The following is a 27,893-nucleotide window of genomic DNA, read 5'->3' as shown; positions in this document are numbered from 1 at the left end:
TGGCTTAGTATGTGTGTGTTCAAACTTCCCTTATGCGCGAACCGTTTTTTGCAGATTTCGCAAGAATAAGGCTTCGCTCCTGTATGGCTTAGTATGTGTATATTTAAGAAGCCCTTTTGCGCGAACCGTTTTTTGCAGATTTCGCAAGAATAAGGCTCCGCTCCAGTATGGCTTAGTATGTGTGTTTTTAAACTGCCCTTGTGTGCGAACCGTTTTTTGCAGAAATCGCAGGAATAAGGCTTCGCTCCAGTATGGCTTCGTATGTGTGTATTCAAATTGAACTTTCGCGCGAACAGTTTGTTGCAGATTTCGCAAGAATAAGGCTTCGCTCCAGTATGGCTTATTATGTGTGTTTTCAAACTGCCCTTATGCGCGAACCGTTTTTTGCAGATTTCGCAAGAATAAGGCTTCGCTCCAGTATGGCTTAGTATGTGTGTGTTCAAACTGCCCTTATGCGCGAACCGTTTTTTGCAAATTTTGCAAGCATAAGGCTCCGCTTCAGTATGGCTTAGTATGTGTTTGTTCAAATAGCCCTTATCCGCGAACCGTTTTTTGCAGATTTCGCAAGAATAAGGCTCCGCTCCAGTATGGCTTAGTATGTGTGTTTTTAAACTGCCCTTGTGTGCGAACCGTTTTTTGCAGAAATCGCAGGAATAAGGCTTCGCTCCAGTATGGCTTCGTATGTGTGTATTCAAATTGAACTTTCGCGCGAACAGTTTGTTGCAGATTTCGCAAGAATAAGGCTTCGCTCCAGTATGGCTTATTATGTGTGTTTTCAAACTGCCCTTATGCGCGAACCGTTTTTTGCAGATTTCGTAAGAATAAGGCTCCGCTCCAGTATGGCTTAGTATGTGTGTTTTTAAACTGCCCTTGTGTGCGAACCGTTTTTTGCAGAAATCGCAGGAATAAGGCTTCGCTCCAGTATGGCTTCGTATGTGTGTATTCAAATTGAACTTTCGCGCGAACAGTTTGTTGCAGATTTCGCAAGAATAAGGCTTCGCTCCAGTATGGCTTAGTATGTGTGTGTTCAAACTGCCCTTATGCGCGAACCGTTTTTTGCAAATTTTGCAAGCATAAGGCTCCGCTTCAGTATGGCTTAGTATGTGTTTGTTCAAATAGCCCTTATCCGCGAACCGTTTTTTGCAGACATAGCAAGAATAAGGCTTCGCTCCAGTATGGCTTAGTATGTGTTTGCTCAAAGAATCTTGTTCCGAATATTTCTTAACACACATCTTGCAGGAGAACGGTTTTTCACCAGTGTGATACCGATTATGTCTCGTTAAATGAGAAGCTCGTGTATACCGCTTTCCACATATTCCACATGCGTATGGCCTCTCGTTTGTATGTGTTCGTTTGTGCGCATTGAATTTCCAGACACTTGCAAACTTCATATTACACACCGCGCACGTATATATCGTCCCGCCTGTGTGAGTTCGCTTATGAATTCGAAATTTTTCCCATTGCCTAAAATGTTCCTTACAAATTTCACACGTAATACCCGTGTGGGTAACTTTGTGTATATTTAAAGACAGTATGTTCGAAAACTGTTTTTTACATATTTCGCACATATATGGTTTTTCACCTGTATGAACTTTTTTATGTTTGTTTAATAGTCGCACATCCTGAAACTGCTTGTTACACGGTTCGCTCGAATATGGCTTTACACCAGGATGAACACGTTCATGAATTCTCAAACAACCAGAAGTTTTAAACCGTTTTTCACATATGTTACACGAATAAGGCCTTTCGGCAGTGTGAATTCGTTTATGTGTAATTAAATACACTTTTTGTGTAAAATGTATTCCACATGTGCCGCAGGGATATGTTTTCTTATCTTCTTTATTACACTCGTAGACCGTTGACTTTGCTTTTATTATTTTATCATATGTTTGCGTGTGCGTGTTTTGTATATGACGAATCAAGTCATATTTGCGGCGAAATGTTTTTCTGCAAGTGTCACACACATATTCATCTATATCTGAGTTTTCATTCAAGATATTTATGCTTACTTTGTATTGTGAATTATTTGGCTCAATCGATCCGGCGTTAGTAGGTACGTGTATATGGATTACAACATGTTTCATTAAACCCGCCTTCAAAGCGAACTTTTTGCCACAAAGATCGCATATAAACATCCTCTTACGGTCTCTAGCATATATATTTTCATTATCATTGTCTGTGTCACTAGTTGTTGTACGATTGTTAACGATACAGTCTCTAGCATATATGTTTTCAGTAACAGATTCCGTGTCAGTATGTGTTGTGTCGTTGCCGGCGAGCGCCTCGTGGTGTTGGAGGTGTTCGAGCCGCACGCAGCAGTCTCGGAGCGCGAGCGGAGAGTCTCGACTAAGGATGCGCTCCTGTAACGGCTTTTCTTCAAATACTGAAACCACATTGTTAAGTTAAACATTAAGTGTAATACAAACATTAAGTTTGATTGGCATTTTACTCTTAAATACGACAACCTGATAAGAAAACGCAAACATAATTGAAGAGTTTGTATACTACATTGAAAAACACCGATTGAGTACAGGACTTGACCACACACATTGCTAATTTTTGACAGGAAGTACCGTTTGGAAAATTTTGATATTTAGGCAAGTAGTAGGCCAATGTCTTGCCTACAACTGGAAAAAAAATTAGAGGTGTCACTACTTCACAACGACATGAAAAGAATGTTTATTTTTTTACTTATTTTTTTTTTGATATGACAACTGGTATTCGTTTTTTGAGTATCGATGCATAACTAAATAAAGAAAACTATTTAAAAAAATTAAGCAAATCGCTTGAATACATCCCGAAAAACAATACAATAAAGAAAAAATAAATAAAATCAAAAGTCAAAAACTGTCACTAGTAGGATGTTGATACTCAGCAAAAAAATATCCTTCACCATATGAGGTACTCACAAAAAAAAACCCGAATCAAATTGATTTAAGGGCCAACTTACTACGGAAAACCGACTATGGCCTTTACTGTGACTACAAAATATAAAACAAAGTCGCTTCCCGTGTCTGTCTGTCCCTATACACCGTGAAATTTTAGTGGTTGTTTTCCCGCAACGAAATGATTCTGCTATCGATATACAGTCGATGTGTAATCTTTTTTTTAAATAATGTTAAGAAATGCCAGATTTATAAATGTGTCGAACGAAACTCGAAAGTGACCTAACACCAGTATACCAAAATAACCTAAAAAGTAGTTCCATTTATTTTTCCTTCACACATTTTACGTGCAGTTAGTTTGCAGATCCTTAAAAGTAAACATAACAAGTTAAGATCAAGCTTTTAATGATCAAAAACTTAACAAACACTTAAACTTCCCGATACCGCAATAATTGTTCGAACTGCAATCCGCCACGTTCAATACACAATCACCTCTGCCCTGTGCATGTGCTGGCGTTTGAAACTGACCGTGGTTAAGCAGCCGCTGTGTTGCGGCGACAATTGTTCGTCCGTGTGGAACTTGGGGGTTTAAAATCCCCCGAAGACGCAGCGACTGTAAATGGTCCGGTTCCGCGTACAGTCGCCGGGCGGCGTGGGAGTCGTAGTTAGCCCTAGCGTACAACTGCACCATCGCGACGTACTCTAAATTAGAATATTCGTAATGTCGATCCATTTTACTAGAAATAGCAGTGATGACATTGACAGGATCTGTTATCACATTAGTTTAATAAGCGAAGACTTGGAGGATATAACCAACGGAGACGCCATGTCTAAAATTTTCGGTACAAAATAGTCTGCCGTTTTTTGCGGGGGAGGGGCACATCAAATGTATAGGTACGTCATGTCAGATAAACGTCAGTCCATACATATGGTTGACATGAGGTTGACCATTGGCCGCCTATTTTCGACAGAGGGGAACGCCTGTTAATGGCGGCTCCATTGTTAATTACTCCGAGAGCGAAGAGGATGTAATTATTCGATTTACCAAAGTTGACACAACGTAATGGCAATCATCAAACTAATAAAAAGGTTTTATTTCAACTGCTGTTAATCGTGAAGGAACAGTCTAAGTAAATTTTAATTTCAGTTGTCAAACAGCAAAGCCGATTGTTTCGCGATTGTAAATAACTTTCTGTTTTTCTGTGCAACCTCTTAACTTAAGTCGTATAATAAGCCTTAATTCTGTTCTTTCGTATTTGGTCGCTTTACACTTTATATTCTACCTTCTTTCTATTTAATCTTTCGTTGACTTTGTCGTATAGATTCATGTTTAGTTTAGCTGTCATTAATGACATATCCGTTCAGTGTTGCCTTATTCAAAATTTGCGTTTTGTTTTTGCTTTGACTTGTAAAACACCATAATTAAATTGTAACTTTATATTTTTCTTCCAACATGCTGGCAGGTAGCGTTGGTAACCTAGTGCATTTGCGTTTAGGATTTTTTTTTTCTTCTTCTTATTACTTGTTATTTATTGATTTTTAATATACATTACATATTTATTTATGTTCAACCATAGCAGTGCCTCTGATTGTAGTGACAATTTCGTGTCTTGCTCATCTGATAAAAGTGTTTCTGACGACAGTTTCCAGAGCTTGCCACCTTCTCTCCATGACCATCTTAACTCAGAGTTTAGTGACGTCAGTAAAAATCTAAACATTGTCCATATCAATGCGCAAAGCATTCCTGCGCACTACAACGACTTGAGCGCAACTTTTGATTTAAATAATATACACGCAGTTCTAGTTTCCGAATCCTGGCTTAAGCCTTGCTTGCCGTCTACTTCGTTCTCCCTACCTGGTTTCCATCTAATTCGTAACGATCGCGTGGGCAGGGGTGGTGGTGGAGTTGCCATCTATCTTCGTTCTCACATCCCTTTTACAGTTATATGCACGTCAGCACACTCTCCTTCTTCAGATACTGCTGAGTATCTTTTTCTTGACATCTCTTTTTCGCACACGAAACTTCTCCTTGGGGTCTTTTATTCTCCGTCTCTTACTGTTAACTATTTCGCCTCTTTAGAGAAACTTATTGAAGACCTCATGCCTTCCTTTGATCACCACATCATTATGGGCGATTTTAATACCTGCCTCCACAAAAACGACAATCGGTCCCGATCTCTTAAATCTTTGGTACATGCATGTAAGTTAAATATCCTCCCTTCTGGCCCTACGCATCACTTTCCAAATTGCACTCCTTCTCTTTTAGATCTTACTCTCACATCCTCACTTTCTCACGTCGCCAAGTTCGGCCAGCATCCTGCTGATGCTTTCTCATACCATGACCTTCTTTACGTGTCTTATAAAATCAGACCTCCTAAACCTAAAGCTAAAGTCCTTCGTCAGCGTAATTTTGGTAGGATGGATGTGGGTAAACTTCGTGATGACGCTTCGAAAATTGACTGGGGTGTTATCTCTAGAACTGATAATGTAGATGACCAGGTGTTACTTTTTAATTCCCTTTTGACCCAACTCTACGACGAGCATGCCCCAGTCCGTTCGATTAAAGTAAAGCATCTTCCTGCTCCTTGGCTCACTAAGGAAATCAAGGCGCTACTAGACAAAAAGAACTTTGCCAAAGCGAGGTACAAGTCAAACCCCTCAGAAGCTAACAAATCTCGCTATCACGCATTACGCAACCGCTGTAGCACCATCTGTCGTGATGCTCAGCGACGCCATATCCACCAGTCTGTTGAGAATGGCGACCCTGCGAAGGTATGGAAATTTCTTCAGTCGCTAGGTGTTGGGAAATCTCAGCAGAACTGTCCCAAAAACATTAACTTCGATCAGCTTAACATGCATTTTTCTGCTTCTGCCGAATTTCGTGGCCCTGACAAATCTAATACCCTTCAATATCTCTCTTCTCTTCCAACTCCTGACTCGTCTCCTTTCTGTCTTGTTCCTTTTACCGACTGTGATATTAAAGAAAACGTTTTATCCATAGCGTCTAATGCCATTGGGGTCGACTGTATTAGCCGTAAAATGATCCTTCCCCTCCTTGACATAATTACTCCTGTCATTTCCATTATTCTCAACACTTCTATTTCCACCAGCTCCTTTCCTTCACTTTGGAAGGACGCCTGTATCGTTCCGATTCCTAAAAAATTTAATCCATCTTCTTTCTCAGATTACCGTCCCATCTCAATTCTTCCATTCCTATCTAAAGTTCTCGAACGACTTGTACACAAACAGCTGACATCGTACCTGAACACATATAGTCTCCTTAACCCCCTCCAGTCTGGCTTCCGTCCTGGTCATAGTACGGCTACTGCTCTCGTGAAGATCACTGACGACATTCGGGCGGGGATGAATGATCAAAAGTTGACGGTATTAACGCTGCTAGACTTTAGCAATGCGTTTAATACCGTCGATTTTGACGTTCTCCTTGGAATACTACGTTCCCTTAATATATCTCCTGCAGTAATCGGATGGTTCCATAGCTACTTATTTGGTCGTCGGCAGCGTATTAAAGTAGATGATGTCCTTTCTTCCTGGTGCAACACGTTGGCCGGCGTTCCGCAAGGCGGCGTGTTGTCCCCCTTGTTATTTTCCATTTTCATTAACTCTATCACTTCTAAACTTTCTTCTCACTATCACCTTTATGCCGACGACCTTCAGATTTACTCGCAGGGTGTTATTGGAGATCTACCGTCTATGATCGGTAAGGTGAATGGCGACTTAGAGAGCATCTCGAATTGGAGTCGTAGTTTTGGCCTTAAAGTTAACCCAGCAAAGACCCAGGCCATTATAATTGGTAGCCCAAAACTGCTTCCCCGAATTGACTTTGCTGGCGTTCCTTCTATTTATTTTAATGGCGTTCTAATTCCGTACTCGCAACAAGTAAAGAACCTTGGCATCATCATCGACAGTACTCTATCATGGGGACCTCAGGTGGGCGAAGTCAGCAGGAAGATGTTCGCGGCAGTAGGCTCACTTAGAAGATTACGGAACTTCCTTCCCATTCCCACCAAAATTGCACTCGCACAAACTCTTCTCCTCCCCATTCTGGATTATGCTGACGTGGCTTATCTCGATCTCACTGAGGAGCAACTTAATAAGCTTGAGCGTATCCAAAATGTCTGCATTCGGTTTATATTTGGGTTACGCAAATATGACCATGTTTCTCACTTCCGTTCACAGCTCAAGTGGCTCCCTATCCGCTTCCGTCGTAACTTTCACGTTTTGTCCCTTCTATATTCTATTCTTTTCAACCCTGCAACTCCACGCTATCTCAAAAATCGCTTCAGTTATCTCTGTTCCGCTAGGTCCGCCCAGAAGTTAATTCTTTCTGTACCCTCTTCCGCTTCAAAATACTATAATAATTCCTATACTTTTCAAGCTGTTCGACTTTGGAATTCTCTGCCTCTTGACCTAAGGTGCGCTCAGTCTCCTAATTCTTTTAAGAGACTACTTAAACTCCATTTCTTATCTCTTCCTTAATGCTTTTATCTGGTTACTCTTTCTCTATGGCTGACACTGCTATATTATATTATATTATATATAATATATGTATTTATTTATGTATGTCTATGTAAGTATGTTTATGTATTGTATATGTATTTTTATTCTGTTTATTTTTATTTTTTGCATGGTAATTTGTCTGTTTTCGATGTATTTAGTGATAAGTTTCTTTCATTGCACTTGCAACACCTACTGACATATGTAAATTTATTAATTTCCGCTACCCAAAGGTTGTCTGGAAGAGATCGCTTTTTAGCGATAAGACCGCCTGTTGTTTACCTCTGCCTGTATTTCTGTTTTCTTTTGTATTGTCTTATTTTATTGAGGTGTGCAATAAAGAGTATTTGTATTGTATTGTATTGTAAAGCACTCTAGCCACAACAAGCACACAGTTTAAAAAAGTAACATGTGCTTTTTTATTTGTTTATCTGTTTACAATATCGGGAACTGTCGTCGACTTGCGGTTTTAGTGTGTTACTATTGTTTTTCGCTTGTTCGAGTTTGGGTTATTTTTTTGAATTTTTTTTTTCGGAAAACAGTTTATTTATAAGTTTGTCTATCATAATTCGAAAGTACTACCGATAGCAAATCGCCCTGCCGCGGGAAAACAACCACTAAAATTTCACGGTGTATATGCTTAGATCTTTAAAACTACGCAACGGAATTTGATGCGGTTTTTTTTAAATAGATAGAGTGATTCAAGAGGAAGGTTTGTGTATAATTTGTTAACCCATCCGAAGCCGGGGCGGGTCGCTAGGTACCACTATATGAGGCCTGCTGCAGCCATTTTTGAATTTTATCAAGAACTCACCATAATCAGCGACAACAGGCCGGCTGCCTTCTTGCTCCACACTAGACATGTGAATGTGGGTCATGACATGTTTCAATAAATCAGACTTTAGAGTAAACTTCTTGCCACAAAGATCACACACTGGTTCAGTCACACTCTCACAGTCAACTTGAGTGTACATTTCATCTTCAGAATAAGGTTCACTGTCAGTGCGAGTGGTGTCTTGTATGGTGTACTTGGCAGGGGCTCCGTAGTGGAGGCGCTCGAGCCTCACGCAGCAGTCCTTCAGTGCCGGCTGTGAGGTGTGCTCCTGAGACTCCTGCAGGCAACCGTCCTCGTCAGCTAGCGCCCAGTCTGCTCAGAATAAAACCATGATGTTAGAAGACTGACTGAAGACTAGGTTGATTTGTGTAAGAACACAAATCAAACTAGTCCCTGTTAGGCCTGTGTACAGTCGCCATCAGATATATCGATATATCTGATGGCGACTGTACTAGACAAAAATAGATAAACAGATACATATACGTATATAGTTACATAACAGATAATTTTCAGGAACAAATATTCATGTTTAAATTTTTTAAATATATTTACATAATTGGTTTAAGCCAAAAAATTTGGTTAACCACACAATATTTTTGGCTTAAGTTAGTATGACTTATGACTTACGACAGAACATATTCGATTAAATAACTGGTATTGACATTTGTTATAAAAATATTACCTTTTTACCGGTTCTTGAAAAATGTTAGTATTGACTATCTCACAAATACATACAACTCAGGATAACTTACCGAGGGCTACCAGAGAAACATCTGGCCGATGTGGATGCTCCGGCCCCAGCACTAAATCATCCTTTACGACGTGGTCAGCGTATAGGTCTGCCAGCATGGCCGCCTCACTCATTCCATACTCTACGCTCTCTGACAATGAAGGCTCTTCCTTCACATGCTCTGATCCGAGCACAAACTCATCCTTTACATCATGGTCAGTATCCACACCAGCCAGCATGGTTGACTCGCTCATGCCAGTCATGCCACACTTCATGCCGTCTGAACACAGTGCCTCCTCCTTTAGCTCATCAGCGAGCTTTTCTGCCTCGCTTACACCATAGCCTGTGCTGTCTGAACATAAGGGTTTGTGTTCGGTGCACAGGCTAGCCGGCATAGCTGCCTTACTCGTGCTGCATTCCTCACTCTCCGAGCATGAGGACTCCTCTTTAATTCGTTCCGCACACTGTGTCTCCATCTGACAGTCAGAATGCTGCATATAGTCTGTCTGTTCCTTAATGTGCACTGCCAAGGTAAAAGCATTTAAGTTAGACAAGTATTAAATTTCTGCCCAAATATATGTATACTTACTTGTAAAATTTCGGAAAAAAGGTTAAAATTGAAATGCAAGATTTTATTTCATAGTTTGTTACAAGTGAAACTAATTGCGTTAGCTAAGGTCTCCATTTCAGCTTGGGCAAAAATTATTAGGGTTTAGTATGTCCAGATGTTCTCTACAGGTCGCATTTCTCAACAGATTCTTGTGAAATTTTGTGAGCAGGTTCGATGATTAAATCAATTTATTAAAAATGTAAACAAGTAAGTAAATATGCAAAAAATTATAAATTATAATTAAAAAACTACAACCAACTACAATAACTAAAATTATGATTAAATAGAATTTATTTGTTGATTCAGTTATTGGAATTATTTCAAAATAGCGGAGCCATACATTTATTCCGTTTTAACTTACGCTCGTGAGTCTAGAGCTCACAGTATTTCCAACAACGACCTTGATGAAACCAGAAATAAATATATTATGAAATATCTGGGAGACCAAGCTTTGCTAAGAGTTATTCTCTTGTCGGTGGAGTATCTTCCAGCATTTCCTATCTTGCACCAGCTCATTGACTCTTTGATACGACACAACCCCTACTGTTACTTTCACTTGTTCTAAAAAGCTGCCTCTGGGTTTTCCTCTACCCCTTTTGCGTCCTATCCCCCCTCCAGGACAGTTTTAAAGAAGTGGTTGTGTCGTATTAAGTGTCCAATCTTAAAAAACATACAAATCTCAAAAATGCGCGTTCTCACAGAGATAAGACCTGAGTAGATCAATTTTTCGTCCCCGAAAACCATGGGGGTTAGCAAATTGCATCGAAATTGTTACAGCCATTTTGGAAATTCCCGAAATATACATAGAAATACATAAGAATTGCTTGTTTAAAGGTGTAAGATGTACCTGGACTTTTAAATTGGTCCCCATACTGCAAAGAGGATTGACATCCTGTAATAACTTGTTCTCTGTCTGGTGGACATGCAAATTTCGTGGGAACACATCCAGGTTTCATGTTCACTTGTGATACCCGACCCCTTCACATGATACCGTCATAACAGGTCATGGACTTTTTAACAAACATCTTTTTATAACAGGTGTCACAGACAGTCCCCTATGCCGTGGATGCATGGAGGAAGAAGAAACAGCCTCTCACGTGGTGTTGGAATGCAGCGGATTGGCCCCATACAGGGCAAAACATCTCGGATCCCCGAGTGACCTCCCCGAGGTCCTACTCAACATCAAAGGTTTGATAGGATTGCTCGAGGAGCTGGGCTGGCAAGACTGGTCCACCCCCTATCACGCAAAATAGGCGCAAGACGTCGAGTTGCGGAAAATCGCCCGAACTACAATACAATAGCGCATGTAATTTTCCATATCATTTAGCAAATGAAAAGAACAAAAATATGTAGTTGTAGTAGTCAAAGGTCGGCAAGGGTGCGCTATAGTGTGTCAAAGGACTGTCGCATTTCAAATATAGACAGAGAGAATTATACTATCCTTGTCTTAAACTAGTACCCAAAAGAAAAGGATGAGTATAGTTTTTTTGGTTCCTATTTACTGACAAATTGATTTGACCGACTATATTTGACTTATAATAACGACGTAATGCATGTCAAATTATAAGGTAAATATAACATACATACATACATATAATCACGCCTATTTCCCGGAGGGGTAGGCAGAGACTACGGATTTCCACTTGCTACGATCCTGACATACCTCTTTCGCTTCCTTCACATTCATAACATTCCTCATACATGCTCGCATTGCTCGCCGGTTTAGGGTGCTCTTGACCTGGCCTTTCTTCAGGATTTCCCCGATCTGATCAGAGAAAGTCCGCCGAGGTCTACCCCTTCCAACTCCGACTTCCACTTCTCCCTCATACACTCTCTTTGTCAGCCTTCTTTCACTCATTCTTTCCACATGTCCAAACCATCTCAACATACCTTTCTCAATGTTTGTCACTACATCTACATTCAGTCCACACTTTTCCCTTATCACGCTGTTCCTAATTCTATCTTACAATATCACACCACACACACTTCTCAACAAATATAAATAGATGGTAAATAGCTCCTCTTTTCAACCTCTGGTAACTAGTAGTCCATTGATATGATAGCTAAGGCCAAAACAGGCATAACCTAAAAAGTGGCTTTAGTATTTCATTTTAAAACAAATATTTTGAGTAATGTACGATTCCCACCGAGCGCATTTTCAATGTGCCTAAACATTATGTGGGTAAGGCAGAAGCGATCGAGTCCGTCTGGACGCGTCCGCGAGTAGCGGACCGGCGTACAAATGTGAAATGCGCTTCGACTGCGCCCGTTCGGTGGGAATCGTAATTAATACGGCATCTCATTCATTAAACAATACTTACATCAAAGCGAATTTCACAAAACCATATTGTGGAAGTCGGTATGCATCTAAAAGTCAAGTTGACATTCTTGACAATGATTGTTTTTTTTATTCGTCATTCTCGCCAGGTTAAGACCATAGGCCAAACTGCCTCGTCTTCGGTAGGATTAATAGTGGTAACACACTATCGCACCGCACCACGTAAACTGGAGTCCAGAGGAGATGGGCAAATCGACCGATTTGATAAGGAAATAATTGACGCCAATCTCATCTAGCGTCCACACGTACACAAATTTAATCACAACATTCCATAGCTACAAACTTCATTTCATAGATACACCTGCTGATTTGATCGGACAATTTCATCAGATTGGCGAAAAATTGTATTGTCGAGACTCCACTTTACGACTCTCGTTCATGAATTTATTATCTTATGCCGGCTACATACGTAACGATAAATCGTTGCGATAAAACTGTGCAGTCCGATTTGTCATGCACACGGTTCGATTTATCTGCACAGTCGGACTGCACAGTTTTATCGGAACGATTTATCGTTACGTATGTAGCTGGCATTAACTGGATCTGGCATGAGGGGAGGGGGAAATGACCGAACGGGATAGTCTTATCTTTCAGTAGGAGTAGCAGCGAAAGCGCTATTATTGTTTGTCCTTTTCACAGTCTCACATTTTTTGTTATTTCCCACCGTAAATTTAGTAAGTATACCTTGTCAAGCAGAACTTGTCAGTAAAAGAAGTCTTGGCGGCAAATTTGAAAAAAGTAGGCGCGAAGGGATAGCGTCTCAAAGAAAATTTGAATTTCGCGCCTTTTTCTACTGACAAGATTTGCTTGACCAGCTATACACAATATTCAGAGCGGCTACCGCGAAAACCGAAATTCGCTTATTGCGGGGATCTTTCTCTTTTACTCCAATAAAGGCGTAATTAGAGTGACAGAGAAAAATCCCCACAATTTGCGAACTTCGATTTTCGCGGTTATAGCCCAGATCAAAGCCCGGATTAACTTTCACGGCTTCGGCAAACATTGCCATTCGTCCAGGGAATGGCTGCCAAGGAGGGCCAAAAGATGAAATGGCGATGGCGCTAGGTCCAATGGCGTAAAACAAAAATACAAAACTTTTTACAAAAAAAAGAAAACCGACTTCAAAAAGGATGAAATAAAATATTATCCTTTTTAAGTCTATGCGTTACCAACTGATATGTTTGAAGTCGGTGCCAAGCCAACTTTTGAAGCATACCATGATTTTGGTGCGATTCGATAAGGATGTACGTTGGATTGCCTTACAATGAACGTACTTTCTGTAGGTATAGTCGACGTTAAAAATATGTTTACACTTTTCGTCTTATTACAAAGGAGTAAAGTGCAAAAGTGTATAATACATATCTTTGACGTCGACTGTACCTAAGAACACACCTCAGGACACACGATCAAACCTTCTTGGCACAGTCCGTACCATGTTTGTCGGCACGCAAGCGTGGGATTGGGACTGAAGTTATTTCCCGTCCCTTATTCAGAGGACTACATTTCAAAATATAAAACAATTCAAGGAATTTACGTTCTTGCCAAATTTCACCTAAAGCGGTTCAGTTGTTTAGCCATGAAAAGGCGACAAAGAGGCAGACAGAATTACTTACACATTTATAACAGTTCTAATGGGATTTATAGTCATAAAGCTGATTATTTTTGACGGGTATTCTTTACTACTTGGCTTGGCACCGACTTCAAACATATCAGTTGGTAACGCATAGACTTAAAAAGGATAATATTTTATTTCATCCTTTTTGAAGTCGGTTTTCTTTTTTTTGTAAAAAGTTTTTATTTTTCCATTTTTAGTTTTAACGCATTGTTAATAGCGCGACGCGTGAATGAAAAACAACATCATGATTAACACTAAATTCGTGTATCTACTTAATTAAATATGTAATCTGGAATTTTCTCGAGTCCGTCTGGGAAATTATAATTCCTGTCACTACACTAAATCCATCCTCCGCCCCGCCACTGACTCAATCCCTCAACCCCCCCGATCACTCAACCTCATATAGCGTATCAACCCCTGATCCATGTACCCCTCGGCCCTGAACCAGCATCCCTTCAACCACCATTACCCGACCCCTTAATCCCCGACCCCTTAACTCCTAACTCTAACCCCCGATCAGTATAGCCTTACCAGCTTACCAAGAGTTTGACATTGATTTATTCGCTAGCGTGTGTGTAACTTACTTTCTTTGCATCTCGCTCGTACTGGCATATTAGTGCGAGCGAGATGCATAAAAAGTAAGTTACGAAGACGTTAGCGTCGCTAACTTAGCGAATATGTCAATGTCAAACTCGTGGTAAGGCTACACTTGCACTACATCAAATTGGCGGTGTTCGGAAGCAAATGCTCAAGTTGCTTTAGAAAACACCGAAATCACGTTACACGTGCCTTTAAAAACTGAGGAGTTCCCTCAATTCCTCATGGATTCCATCATCAGACCAGAACCAAAAATAATACGGAAACACCTTGGAGGCAACTCATTCCAAACAAAAAAAGAATTACTCAAATCGGATCACAGGTGCCGCAGTAATCGCTGAACATACTACATTTAATAATCAAAACAATCATCATCATCAGGTCTACTTCATCAAAGTGGTGGTTTCCGGGAGAAAATGCTCGAGTTGCTCAAGAAAACACCCAAATCACCGTGTATGTGCCTTTAAAAATTGAGGAGTTCCCTCAATTCCTCATGGATCCCATCATCAGAACAGAACCAAATTAAAATGGGACCAACTCGGAGGTAGCTCCTTTCAAACAAAAAAAGAATTACTCAAATCGGACAACGGATGTCGGAGTAATCGGTGAACGTACATAGAAAAAAAAAAATAGCCACAACCGAATACAGAACCTCCTCCTTCTATGAAATGGAAGTCGGTTAAAAAATGATAGCAAGTTATGGAGCCCATCAGTAAGTTACTAATTATACTTCAATGACTTTGGAGATATGAATATTCGGGGACTGTTTTTCGGGTAATACGATACGACTCGACCAGGTAGGATTTTTTTCTTCTTGCTGAACAGTCACTATTAGATTCTCAGATATCAGAATCTGAACAATGTCAATTATAATGAAGTTAAAGTGCATGTTCAGATATTTTTGAGCGACCTTGGCTGCTCCGATATATATCTAATGGAGACTACAAATTCATGAAGCAAATGTACAGTCAGCATCTAATAGATAGTGAAGGCTAAAGTAGCCAAATATATCGTTTGTTGCCATACAAGTGAGAGGAAGAGAGCGTACTTGGGACAACCAAATGGGAGACACCCGATTGGACGTCCCGTCCTAAGGATCAGCTGAAACAACGTAGTATAGCTCAAGACCTGCTCAACCTCTGGCATGGCGACTGGCGAGAGCTGTCGCAAGACCGAGAGAGCCACGCTTGGCGTGATCTGGAGTCGGAGGCCAGGACTCGCTTTTGGTCGTCGCGTCACCGTAGTACGTAACGTAAGTAAGTAAAGTTAATATCCAGGAAGGAAAATGGGGACTACCTACGTTTGTATGAAAAGGCGGTTTATGGGCGGATCGTCCACTTTCGTCTTAAGGCGGCGATTAATCTAATGAAAGTTTTCGAAACTGGGCTTATAAAAATAATGATAATTTTATGTTGAAAAGTAAGCAAATAAATCACGGATTTAGAATTAATAATCCGGATTGTGTACACTGGCCAAAAAGTGTGTCCACATGAGAGGTTAAACCTGAGCCCTGCATCTCTTTCTAATTAGGGTGACCATAAGTCACATGAATGTGAATGAACGCACATAATCAGAGAGAATAATACAGTATTTTCCGTATGCTAGTATAATTGCCCCAGAAAAGAGATGGATAGTCATTTTCCCTTCTGTAAAACGCTTCACACAACCTTACTTAATTTAGTCGTTATAAAATCTGTTACAGATGGGATGAGCGTATTGGATCGCGATCAATGCGATCATGTTCGATTGTGAGGAAGGTGGTCCGCCGTACGTCCATCAAAGACACAGCTATAAGAGAGAGCGAGACAGATATCCAGGGTCGGGTAAAACGTTGTAGTTGCACTAGGTAACTAGGTAATTCGCAAATCGTATCGATCAAAAACACTGCCATCGGTCGTGTTTTAATTATACACCACTCATTGCGAATTTAATTTCTACTTTTAACACTTGTTTCGCAAATAACTTTGTAGTTATTATTACTATGCCGACTGGTTATCGATACTAGTCATTTTGTCAAGCCCTAGCGTTGCGTAACAATTTATGTTTTTACACGAAATTATCTTGATTATTGACTAAAATGATAAAATATTAGCACATAACGAAATAAAAACTTACATTTAACCGTGTAAACCGGCATCTTACACTATTTATGCTCTGCATAATTTAACAAAATACCTATCACTATCAATATCATACTCATGGTGTGTTAATATACGTGATGACTTCCCTTTTGCATACTTTAGCTATTCTTTAAGCGTAAGCGTCATCGTAGATCTGTTATTGCAACAAAATTTTCAAATTTGCCGCCGTTGTATACGGACGGAAATATGTGTTCAACCTATATAGAATCGATTACATATATATAAATAGTTAGAATTAACGTTTCTGTAATTAAATATTATGTATAAATATGAGTCTGTAATGTCTAAGGACTTTGGATTTAATTTTTGGCAATTATTAGCTCTCATTACGTGAACCGAATAATTAAACATGCCGAAATAAGTATAGTTACCTTATTTTTACATTAAGTACGTAATAATTCTGTAAGACCGATCTAAATCGTACCGACATCATGGTCACCCTAATGAGTTTGACAATGTTTTCTTGTATTTTTATCGTAAAATTGAATAATTGTGACCAACCTGTAAAAGATATTCCACAATCAGCGTAGCTTTCACTTCTACAACCCCACACACAACATGTTTTAACCATTTTTTTAAATATTTTACGAATAAATGCTAAGCGGCGCCATTTACGTATTTTGTAAATACACGAAAAATACGTCATCAAGTTGGGGATACCAATTAATATTCAAAGTTACTACAATTTCTACCATATTCAATTTACTGTTTTTTTTTGTTGTACACATGCTTGGCTTAATCAGTTAATAATATTAACATCATAATAATTAACAAATTACTTAAAAGATATCAGAACTGTAATCGGAATATAGCACTAAAATAGTATAAGAATATAATGAATTTCAGTAGTATATTGATATAATTTCTACCACAATGGTATCTTTTTAACATTGGTAACATGTGCGAGTGAAACACAGGGCTCGGGTTTTTCTATCTCATGTGGACCGTTTTCTCTAGTCTGGTACGAACAACTTTCTGTCTCGGTGATAAGGTTCAAATTAGTGTGGCAAAAAAAGAGACAAATCGCTCCAGTTTAAACAATATAACTTCATGAAATAAATACGTCTATGAAAAAATACAATTTAGCCTATTATCTAATCACATAATTTATTGAGAAATTTATGAACTAGGTTTAGATAACCTACAACAATAAGGTGCTCTTTCGAGTTTGGTATTTACCACTGGCCTCCTTTGAGGAATTGAAACTGTCAAAGCGTTCCTTGAAATGAAATGAAATATTTATTTGTAAAGAAATGGGTATACATAAATGATCTTATTCTATAGACAGTGTCTCCATTTTCAGCCTGTTACTTAAATACAAATTAAATAACCTTACAACTATATTTACAGAACTTATTATATCTATATTTACATTACTTTCGAAACCCGAAGGAGCACCTTTAAAAAACATTAGGGGTCACTGACCTGTCCCAGTAAACTGAGATAGTGTGCGTGAACTTCGTTTGTGTGTGTAATTTGACAGAATCTGAAAATTTACCCTCCTCTATCCCTTCTTAAGATAATATAATTCTTCTTCTTCGTCGGTATCACTTTTAACAGAGTGGTCGTGGTCATCACTTCAGGTTTTGGTGGCAAGCTTCACAAAACGTCGCCACTCTTCTCTGATAATAATATAATTATATTATGTAATAAGTAGCTACTATTCATAAGTGCTTGTTGCTACTTGCTAGGCCTACATGAATGCAGTATATTTGAAGTTAAAGTTGAAGTTATAATTAAGTAAATAACCACGCTATGGCGTGGTCCCACCGGGACCCGGAAACACGGGAAGCCGAAAGAAAGGTGGACCGATGAAATAGTGGTTACAGCCAGGCGTGGCTCACTCCGCGATTCCGTCGCTTTGCTACAGGTAGCTAACAGTACATCCGTTCCACACCAATTTTGGTGGCTAGCTATAAGCCGCGCGTGGCGCTGTCGCCACCTAGCGGTCATACCTGTCCTGATCGTAACAGTCGCATTTTGTTAAAGAGTGAGTCTTCTGTACGTAGTACTATTATTTATTGTGCTACAGCTGGACTGGCCACAGAAGGCCAAGGATAGAAAAACTTGGCGAAACTGGAGAAGGCCCTCAGCCAAACAGGGCCCAAGGGTCTTTACGAACTAACTTTGTTAAACATACTTAATGACATTCCATACAACATACTTTAATATCGTAGAGAATAGGTAATGTTACGCAAAACTCTGCGTAGATTGCATCACTCCCACAATAAGTCTCAATCGCGGGACTACCGCAAACCATTGTTATCTAACCTCTTTATCATTCTTGCATATTAGAGTGATATTGATTGTATGTGAAAACTTGCCAAAAACAGTTTAAGGTACAGTATGTATAAGTTACTCTATGGTATACTTAAGTCACTAGTGCTGCACTCTGGCGGCAAAACATTGCAGTAATACTCCCTATCAATACGGGCTTTTTATTTTATTTTATCTATTTATTTATTTTAAAAGTACTCTTAAACGTTTCGAGTGCTAAAAGTTCATTTAACGTACATCGCATATTATGATTTTTTAAATTCTTAAAATATCTGATCTTAAGGAAGAATAACGCTACGCTCCCGTATGGCTTAGTATGTGTCTGTTCAAACTGCCCTTATGCGAGAACCGTTTTTTGCAGATACCGCATGAATAAGGCTTCGCTCCAGTATGGCTTAGTATGTGTGTTTTTAAACTGCCCTTGTGTGCGAACCGTTTTTTGCAGAATTCGCAGGAATAAGGCTTCGCTCCAGTATGGCTTCGTATGTGTGTATTCAAATTGAACTTTCGCGCGAACCGTTTGTTGCAGATTTCGCAAGAATAAGGCTTCGCTCCAGTATGGCTTAGTATGTGTGTGTTCAAACTGCCCTTATGCGCGAACCGTTTTTTGCAGATTTCGCAAGATTAAGGCTTCGCTCCTGTATGGCTTAGTATGTGTATATTTAAGAAGCCCTTTTGCACGAACCGTTTTTTGCAGATTTCGCAAGAATAAGGCTCCGCTCCAGTATGGCTTAGTATGTGTGTTTTTAAACTGCCCTTGTGTGCAAACCGTTTTTTGCAGAAATCGCAGGAATAAGGCTTCGCTCCAGTATGGCTTCGTATGTGTGTGTTCAAATTACCCTTTTGCGCGAACCGTTTTTTGCAGATTTCGCAAGAGTAACGCTTCGCTCCAGTATGGCTTCGTATGTGTGTGTTCAAATTACCCTTTTGCGCGAACCGTTTTTTGCAGATTTCGCAAGAATAAGGCTCCGCTCCAGTATGGCTTAGTATGTGTGTTTTTAAACTGCCCTTGTGTGCGAACCGTTTTTTGCAGATTTCGCAAGAATAAGGCTTCGCTCCAGTATGGCTTAGTATGTGTTTGTTCAAATAGCCCTTATCCGCGAACCGTTTTTTGCAGACATAGCAAGAATAAGGCTTCGCTCCAGTATGGCTTCGTATGTGTGTATTCAAATTGAACTTTCGCGTGAACCGTTTTTTGCAGATTTCGCAAGAGTAAGGCTTCGCTCCAGTATGGCTTAGTATGTGTGTGTTCAAACTACCCTTTTGCGCGAACCGTTTTTTGCAGATTTCGCAAGAATAAGGCTTCGCTCCAGTATGGCTTAGTATGTGTTTGTTCAAATAGCCCTTATCCGCGAACCGTTTTTTGCAGACATAGCAAGAATAAGGCTTCGCTCCAGTATGGCTTAGTATGTGTTTGCTCAATGAATATTGTTCCGAATATTTCTTATCACACATCTTGCAGGAAAATGGTTTTTCACCAGTGTGATACCGATTATGTCTCGTTAAATGAGAAGCTCGCGTATACCGCTTTCCACATATTCCACATGCGTATGGCCTCTCGTTTGTATGTGTTCGTTTGTGCGCATTGAATTTCCAGAGACTTGCAAACTTCATATTACACACCGCGCACGTATATATCGTCCCGCCTGTGTGAGTTCGCTTATGAATTCGAAATTTTTCCCATTGCCTAAAATGTTCCTTACAAATCTGACAAGTAATACCCGTGTGGGTAACTTTGTGTATATTTAAAAACAGTATGTTCGAAAACTGTTTTTTACATATTTCGCACATGTATGGTTTTTCACCTGTATGAACTTTTTTATGTTTGTTTAATAGTCGCACATCCTGAAACTGCTTGTTACACGGTTCGCCCCAATATGGCTTTACACTAGTATGAAAACGTTCATGAATTTTCAAACAACCAGAAGTTTTAAAACGTTTTTCACATATTTTACACGAATAAGGCCTTTTGTCTGTGTGAATTCGTTTATGTGTAATCAAATACATTTTTTGTGTAAATTGTATTCCACATGTCTCGCAGGAATATGTTTTCTTACCTTCTTTATTACATTCATAGACCGTTGGCTCTGGTTTTATTATTTTAGAACTTGTTTGCGTGTGCGTGTTTTGTATATGACGAATTAAGTCATATTTGCGGTGAAATGTTTTTCTGCAAGTGTCACACACATATTCATCTATATCTGAGTTTTCATTCAAGATATTTATGCTTACTTTGTATTGTGAATTATTTGGCTCAATCGATCCAGCGTTAGTAGGTACATGTATATGCATTACAACATGTTTCATTAAACCCGCCTTCAGAGCGAACTTTTTGCCACAAAGATCGCATATAAACATCCTCTTACAGTCTCTAGCATATATATTTTCATTATCATTGTCTGTGGCACTAGTTGTTGTACGATTGTTAATGATACAGTCTCTAGCATATATGTTTTCAGTATCAGATTCCGTGTCAGTATGTGTTGTGTCGTTGCCGGCGAGCGCCTCGTGGTGTTGGAGGTGTTCGAGCCGCACGCAGCAGTCTCGGAGCGCGAGCGAAGAGTCTTCACTAAGGACGCGCTCCTGTAACGGCTTTTCTTCAAACACTGAAACCACATTGTTAAGTCATCGGTTAATTAACTCCGTAGGTATAAGTAAAGTTTAAGGAAATAACGTGCCTCGGAAATCAAGAAAAAGTTATGCTCGAATAGATGGCGCCACACCTTAGGCCTTTACTGATGTAGATGGCGTTGGCGACACCGATGGATATTTAACAACATATCAGTGAAAGAACATGGGTCAGTCATATGGCGTTATAAAAAAATTAAAAATCATTTATCAATATAATCTTTTCGATACTTTTATACATTTTTATTTCAGTTTTAATCATGTGTCGATAGATGGCAGTAAATTTACTGTGACTACAAAATATAAAACAAAGTCACTTCCCGCTGTCTGCCTGTTCCTATGTATGCTTAGATCTTAAAAATTACTAACGGATTTTGATGCGGTTTTTTTAATAGATAGAGTGATTCAAGAAGAAGGTTTGTGTATAATTTGTTAACCCGTCCGAAGCCGGGGCAGGTCGCTAGGTATGACTATATGAGGCCTGCTGCAGCCATTTTTGAATTTTATCAAGAACTCACCATAATCAGCGACAACAGGCCGGCTGCCTTCTTGCTCCACACTAGACGTGTGAATGTGGGTCGTGACATGCTTCAATAAATCAGACTTTAGAGTAAACTTCTTGCCACAAAGATCACACATTGGTTCAGTCACTCCCTCACAGTCAACTTGAGTGTACATTTCATCTTCAGAATAAGGTTCACTGTCAGTGCGTGTGGTGTCTTGTATGGTGTGCTTGGCAGGGGCTCCGTAGTGGAGGCGCTCGAGCCCCACGCAGCAGTCCTTCAGTGCCGGCTGTGAGGTGTGCTCCTGAGACTCCTGCAGGCAACCGTCCTCGTCAGCTAGCGCCCAGTCTGCTCAGAATAAAACCATGAAGTTAGAAGACTGACTGAAGACTAGGTTCCCTGTTAGGCCTGTGTACAGTAGCCATCAGATATATCGGACAATAGAGGCGTGTTCGGATATTTGTCAGCGTCTTGATGAGCGCTCCGATATATCTGATGGCGACTGTACTAGACAAAAATAGATAAACAGATACATATACGTATATAGTTACATAACAGATGATTTTCAGGAACAAAATAAATATTCATGTTTAAATTTTTTTAATATATTTACGTAATTGGTTTAAGCCAAAAAATTTGGTTAAGCACTCAATATTTTTGGCTTAAGTTAGTATGACTTATAACTTACGACAGAACCTATTCGATTAAATAACTGGTATTGACATTTGTTATAAAAATATTACCTATTTACCGGTTCTTGAAAAATTTTAGTATTGACTATCTCACAAATACATACAACTCAGGATAACTTACCGAGGGCTACCAGAGAAACATCTGGCCGATGTGGATGCTCCGGCCCCAGCACTAACTCATCCTTTACGACGTGGTCAGCGTATAGGTCTGCCAGCATGGCCGCCTCACTCATTCCATACTCTACGCTCTCTGACAATGAAGGCTCTTCCTTCACATGCTCTGATCCGAGCACAAACTCATCCTTTACATCATGGTCAGTATCCACACCAGCCAGCATGGTTGACTCGCTCATGCCAGTCATGCCACACTCCATGCCGTCTGAACACAGTGCCTCCTCCTTTAGCTCATCAGCGAGCTTTTCTGCCTCGCTTACACCATAGCTTGTGCTGTCCGAACATAAGGGTTTGTGTTCGGTGCACAGGCTAGCCGGCATAGCTGCCTTACTCATGCTGCATTCCTCACTCTCCGAGCATGAGGACTCTTCTTTAATTTGTTCCGCACACTGTGTCTCCATCTGACAATCAGAATGCTGCATATAGTCTGTCTGCTCCTTAATGTGCACTGCCAATTTAAAAAGCATTTAAATTAGACGAGTAAGTATTACATTTCTGCCCAAAAATATGTATACTTGTAAAATTTCCGAACAAAGGTTAAAATTGAAATGCAAGATTTTATTTCATAGTTTGTTACAAATGAAACTAATTCCGTTAGTTACGGTCTCCATTTCAGCTTGGGCAAAAATGCTTTCGTATGTCCAGATGTTCTCCTCTACAAGTCGCATTTCACAACAGATTTTTGTGAAATATTGTGAGCAGGTTGGATGATTCAATAAATTTCTGAAATAAGTAAATCATATATGCAAAAAATTATAAATTAAAATTAAAAACTACAACTAACTACAATAACTAAAATTATAAATAAAAATCCGGCTCCATGATTAAATAGAATTTATTTGTTGATTCAGTTTTTGGAATTATTTCAAAATAGCGGAGCCATACATTTATTCCATTTTAAGTTACGCTCGCGAGGTCTACAGCTCACAGTATTTCCAACAACGACCTTGATGAAACAAGAAATAAATATATTATGAAATATCTGGGAGACCGAGCTTTGCTAAGAGTTATTCTCTTGTCGGTGGAGTATCTTCCAGCATTTCCTATCTTGCACCAGCTCATTGACTCTTTGATAGGACACAACCCCTACTGTTTCTTTCACTTGTTCTAAAAAGCTGCCTCTGGGTTTTCCTCTACCCCTTTTGCGTCCTATCCCCCCCCCCAGGACAGTTTTAAAGAAGTGGTTGTGTCGTATTAAGTGTCCAATCATAAAAAACATACAAATGTCAAAACTAAGACCTAAGTAGATCAATTTTTTGTTCCCGAAAACCATGAGGGTTAGCAAATTACATCGAAATTGTTAGAGCCATTTTGGAAATTCCCGAAATATACATAGAAATACATAGGAATTGCTTGTTTAAAGGTGTAAGATGTACTTTTAAATTGGTCACCATACTGCAAAGAGGATTGACATCCTGTAATAACTTGCTCTCTGTCTGGTTGACATGCAAATTTCGTGGGAACACATCCTGGTTTCATGTTCACTTGTGATACCCGACCCCTTCACATGATACCGCATGTAATTTTCCATATCATTTAGCAAATGAAAAGAACAAAAATATGTAGTTGTAGTAGTCAAAAGTCGGCAAGAGCGCACTATAGTGTGTCAAAGGACTGTCTCATTTCAAATATAGACAGAGAGACTCATACTATCTTTGTCTTAAACTAGTACCCAAAAGAAAAGGATGAGTAGTTTTATTGGTTCCTATTTACTGACAAATTGATTTGACCAACTATATTTGACTTATAATAACGACGTAAGGCATGTCAGATTATAAGGTAAATATAAATAGATGGTAAATAGCTCCTCTTTTCAACCTCTGGTAACTAGTAGTCCATTGATATGATAGCTAAGGCCAAAACAGGCATAACCTAAAAAATGGCTTTAGTATTTCATTTTAAAACAAATATTTTGAGTAATGTACGATTCCCACCGACTGGGTAGAGTCGGGCAGCGCCGGAGCGCATTTTCAATATGCCTAAACATTATGTGGGTAAGGCAGAAGCGATTGAGTCCGTCTGGACGCGTCCGCGAGTAGCGGACCGGCTTGCGGCCGTACAAATGTGAAATGCGCTTCGACTGCGCCCGTTCGGTGGGAATCGTACTTAATACGGCATCTCATTCATTAAACAATACTTACATCAAAGCGAATTTCACAAAACCATATTGTGGAAGTCGGTATGCATGTAAAAGTCAAGTTGACATTCTTGACAATGATTGTTTTTTTTATTCGTCATTCTTGCCAGGTTAAGACCATAGGCCAAACTGCCTCGTCTTCGGTAGGATTAAAGTGGTAACACACTATCGCACCGCACCACGTAAAGTGTAGTCCAGAGGAGATGGGCAAATCGACCGATTTGATAAGGAAATAATTGACGCCAATCTCATATCACGGTCCACACGTACATAAATTTAATCACCAATTTACATTCCATAGATACTAACTTCATTTTTAGGGTTCCGTACCCAAAGGGTAAAACGGGACCCTATTACTAAGACTTCGCTATCCGTCCGTCCGTCTGTCCGTCTGTCTGTCACCAGGCTGTATCTCACGAACCGTGATAGCTAGACAGTTGAAATTTTTACAGATGTTGTATTTCTGTTGCCGCTATAACAACAAATACTAAAAACAGAATAAAATAAAGATTTAAGTGGGGCTCCCATACAGCAAACGTGATTTTTGACCAAAGTTAAGCAACGTCGAGCGTGGTCAGTACTTGGACGGGTGACCGTTTTCTTTTTGCATTTTTTTCCGTTTTTTATTTTGCTTTATGGTGAGGAACCCTTACGGAACCCTTCGTGCGCGAGTCCGACTCGCACTTGCCCGGTTTTAAGTCCGCACCTGCTGATTTGATCGGACAATTTCATCAGATTGGCGAAAAATTGTACTGTCGAGACTCCACTTTACGACGCTCAGCTATTTCTCGGTAACTCTCGGTCATGAATTTATTATAGTATCTTAACTGGATCTGGCATGAGGGGTGGGGGAAATGACCGAACGGGATAGTCTTATGTATCTTTCAGTAGGAGTAGCAGCGAAAGCGCTATTATTGTTTGTCCTTTTCACAGTCTCACATTTTTTGTTATTTCCCACTGTAAATTTAGTAAGTATACCTTGTCAAGCAGAACTTGTCAGTAAAAAGAGGCGGTAAATTTGACAAAAGTAGACGCGAAGGGATAGCGTCTCATAGAAAATTTGAATTTCGCGCCTTTTTCTACTGACAAGATTTGCTTGACCAGCTATACCTACAATATTCAGAGCGGCTACCGCGAAAACCGAAATTCGCAAATTGCGGGGATCTTTCTCTTTTACTCCAATGAAGGCGTAATTAGAGTGACAGAGAAAAATCCCCACAATTTGCGAACTTCGATTTTCGCGGTTATAGCCCAGATCAAAAGCCTCCTCCACACTCGTGCGCGAATCGCGGCGCGAAGCCGCGAACGCGAGTGTGGCGTCGATTTTCGCGGACAGCGAAATCGATTCCACACTCGCGTTCGCGGCTTCGCCCGCGATTTACGCGCATAGTCTGGAGGGGGCTAAAGCCCGGATTAACTTTCACGGCTTCGGCAAACATTGCCATTCGTCCAGGGAATGGCTGCCAAGGAGGGCCAAAAGATGAAATGGCGATGGCGCTAGGTCCAATGGCGTAAAACAAAAATACAAAACTGATAGCAAGTTATGGGGCCCATCAGTAAGTTACTAATTATACTTCAATGACTTTGGAGATATGCATATTCGGGAACTGTTTTTCGGGTAATACGATACGACTCGACCAGGTAGGATTTTTTTCTTCTTGCTGAACAGTCACTATTAGATTCTCAGATATCAGAATCTGAACAATGTCAATTATAATGAAGTTAAAGTGCATGTTCAGATATTTTTGAGCGACCTTGGCTGCTCCGATATATATCTAAAACCTCCTCCACACTCGTGCGCGAATCGAGGCGCGAAGCCGCGAACGTGAGTGTGGCGTCGATTTTCGCAGACAGCGAAATCGACTCCACACTCGCGTTCGCGGCTTCGCCCGCGATTCACGCGCAGTCTGGAGGGGGCTTAATGGAGACTACAAATTCATGAAGCAAATGTACAGTCAGCATCTAATAGATAGTGAAGGCTAAAGTAGCCAAATATATCGTTTGTTGCCATACAAGCGAGAGGAAGAGAGCGTACTTGGGACAACCAAATGGGAGACACCCGATTGGACGTCCCGTCCTAGGTATCAGTAGGGGTGCGAAACTCCCGTGGCCTATTTTATAAAGCTACAAGTTACAATTTACAAGCGGAAGTCTCTTTCTAACCCTATGTGTTAGAACGAGACTTCCGCTTGTAAATTGTAACTTGTAGCTTTATAAAATAGGCCACCGACGTCGGTCAAACTCGGCTCGGCTCAGCATTGCTCCGAGTAATTATTAGGGTTGGCACCACTCGACTTCCTTTTGCGTGCACGGCCACAGATAAGATAATCACTTGATTTTTGGCAACCCTAAATAGCCGAAAGGGATAGTGCCATATATTAGAAAGGGACAGCATGATTCGACCCTGAACCGCTGTCAAACTTCATTTTTTGTAGGAAGTTTTCTTTCAGTACGGTAGTAGGTACTATTAATTATTCTGCGGTATCAGCTGAAACAACGTAGTATAGCTCAAGACCTCCTCAACCTAGCATGGCAACTGGCGAGAGCCGTCGCAAGACCGAGAGAGGACTCGCTTTTAGTCGTTGCGTCACCGTAATACGTAACGTAAGTAAGTAAAGTTAATATCAAGGAAGGAAAATGGGGACTACCTACGTTTGTATGAGAAGGCGGTTTATCGGCGGGTCGTCCACTTTCGTCTTAAGGCGGCGATTAATCTAATGAAAGTTTTCGAAACTGGGCTTATAATAATAATGATAATTTTATGTTGAAAAGTAAGCAAATAAATAAGTCTATGAAAAAATACAATATAGCCTATTATCAAATCACATCATTTATTGATGAACTAGGTTTAGATAACCTACAACAATAAGGTGCTCTTTCGAGTTTGGTATTTACCACTGGCCTCCTTTGAGGAATTGAAACTGTCTAAGCGTTCCTTCCAAGGAACGCTTTGACAGTTTCAATTCCTCAAAGAAAGTTCCTGAAATGAAATATTTATTTGTAAAGAAATGGGTATACATAAATGATCTTATTCTATAGGCAGTGTCTCCATTTTCAGCCTGTTACAGAAATACAAATTAAATAACCTTACAACTATATTTACAGAACTTATTATATCTATATTTACATTACTTTCGAAACTCGAAAGAGTACCTTTAAAACAACATTAGGGGTCACTGACCTGTCCCAGTAAACTGAGATAGTGTGCGTGAACTG

At 40.0% G+C, this 27,893-nt stretch overlaps 1 protein-coding gene across 1 annotated transcript; it reads right to left on the bottom strand.

The window, feature by feature from the left end:
- Positions 1 to 439: 439 nt before the first annotated feature.
- On the bottom strand, positions 440 to 9,441 carry LOC134676731 (zinc finger protein ZFP2-like). The gene is made up of 5 exons (XM_063535117.1): positions 8,988 to 9,441; positions 8,215 to 8,547; positions 1,170 to 2,383; positions 883 to 953; positions 440 to 449 (listed from the first exon to the last, which is right to left on the bottom strand). Exons 1-5 carry the CDS (start codon positions 9,439 to 9,441, stop codon positions 440 to 442), a joined length of 2,082 nt encoding a protein of 693 aa, XP_063391187.1.
- Positions 9,442 to 27,893: the final 18,452 nt, after the last annotated feature.

Source organism: Cydia fagiglandana, chromosome 25, assembly GCF_963556715.1.
Source record: "Cydia fagiglandana chromosome 25, ilCydFagi1.1, whole genome shotgun sequence".
NCBI classification, from domain to species: Eukaryota; Metazoa; Arthropoda; class Insecta; order Lepidoptera; family Tortricidae; genus Cydia; species Cydia fagiglandana.
The sequence above is the reverse complement of the archived record's forward strand: the minus strand, read 5'-3'. Positions and strand labels throughout refer to the sequence as shown.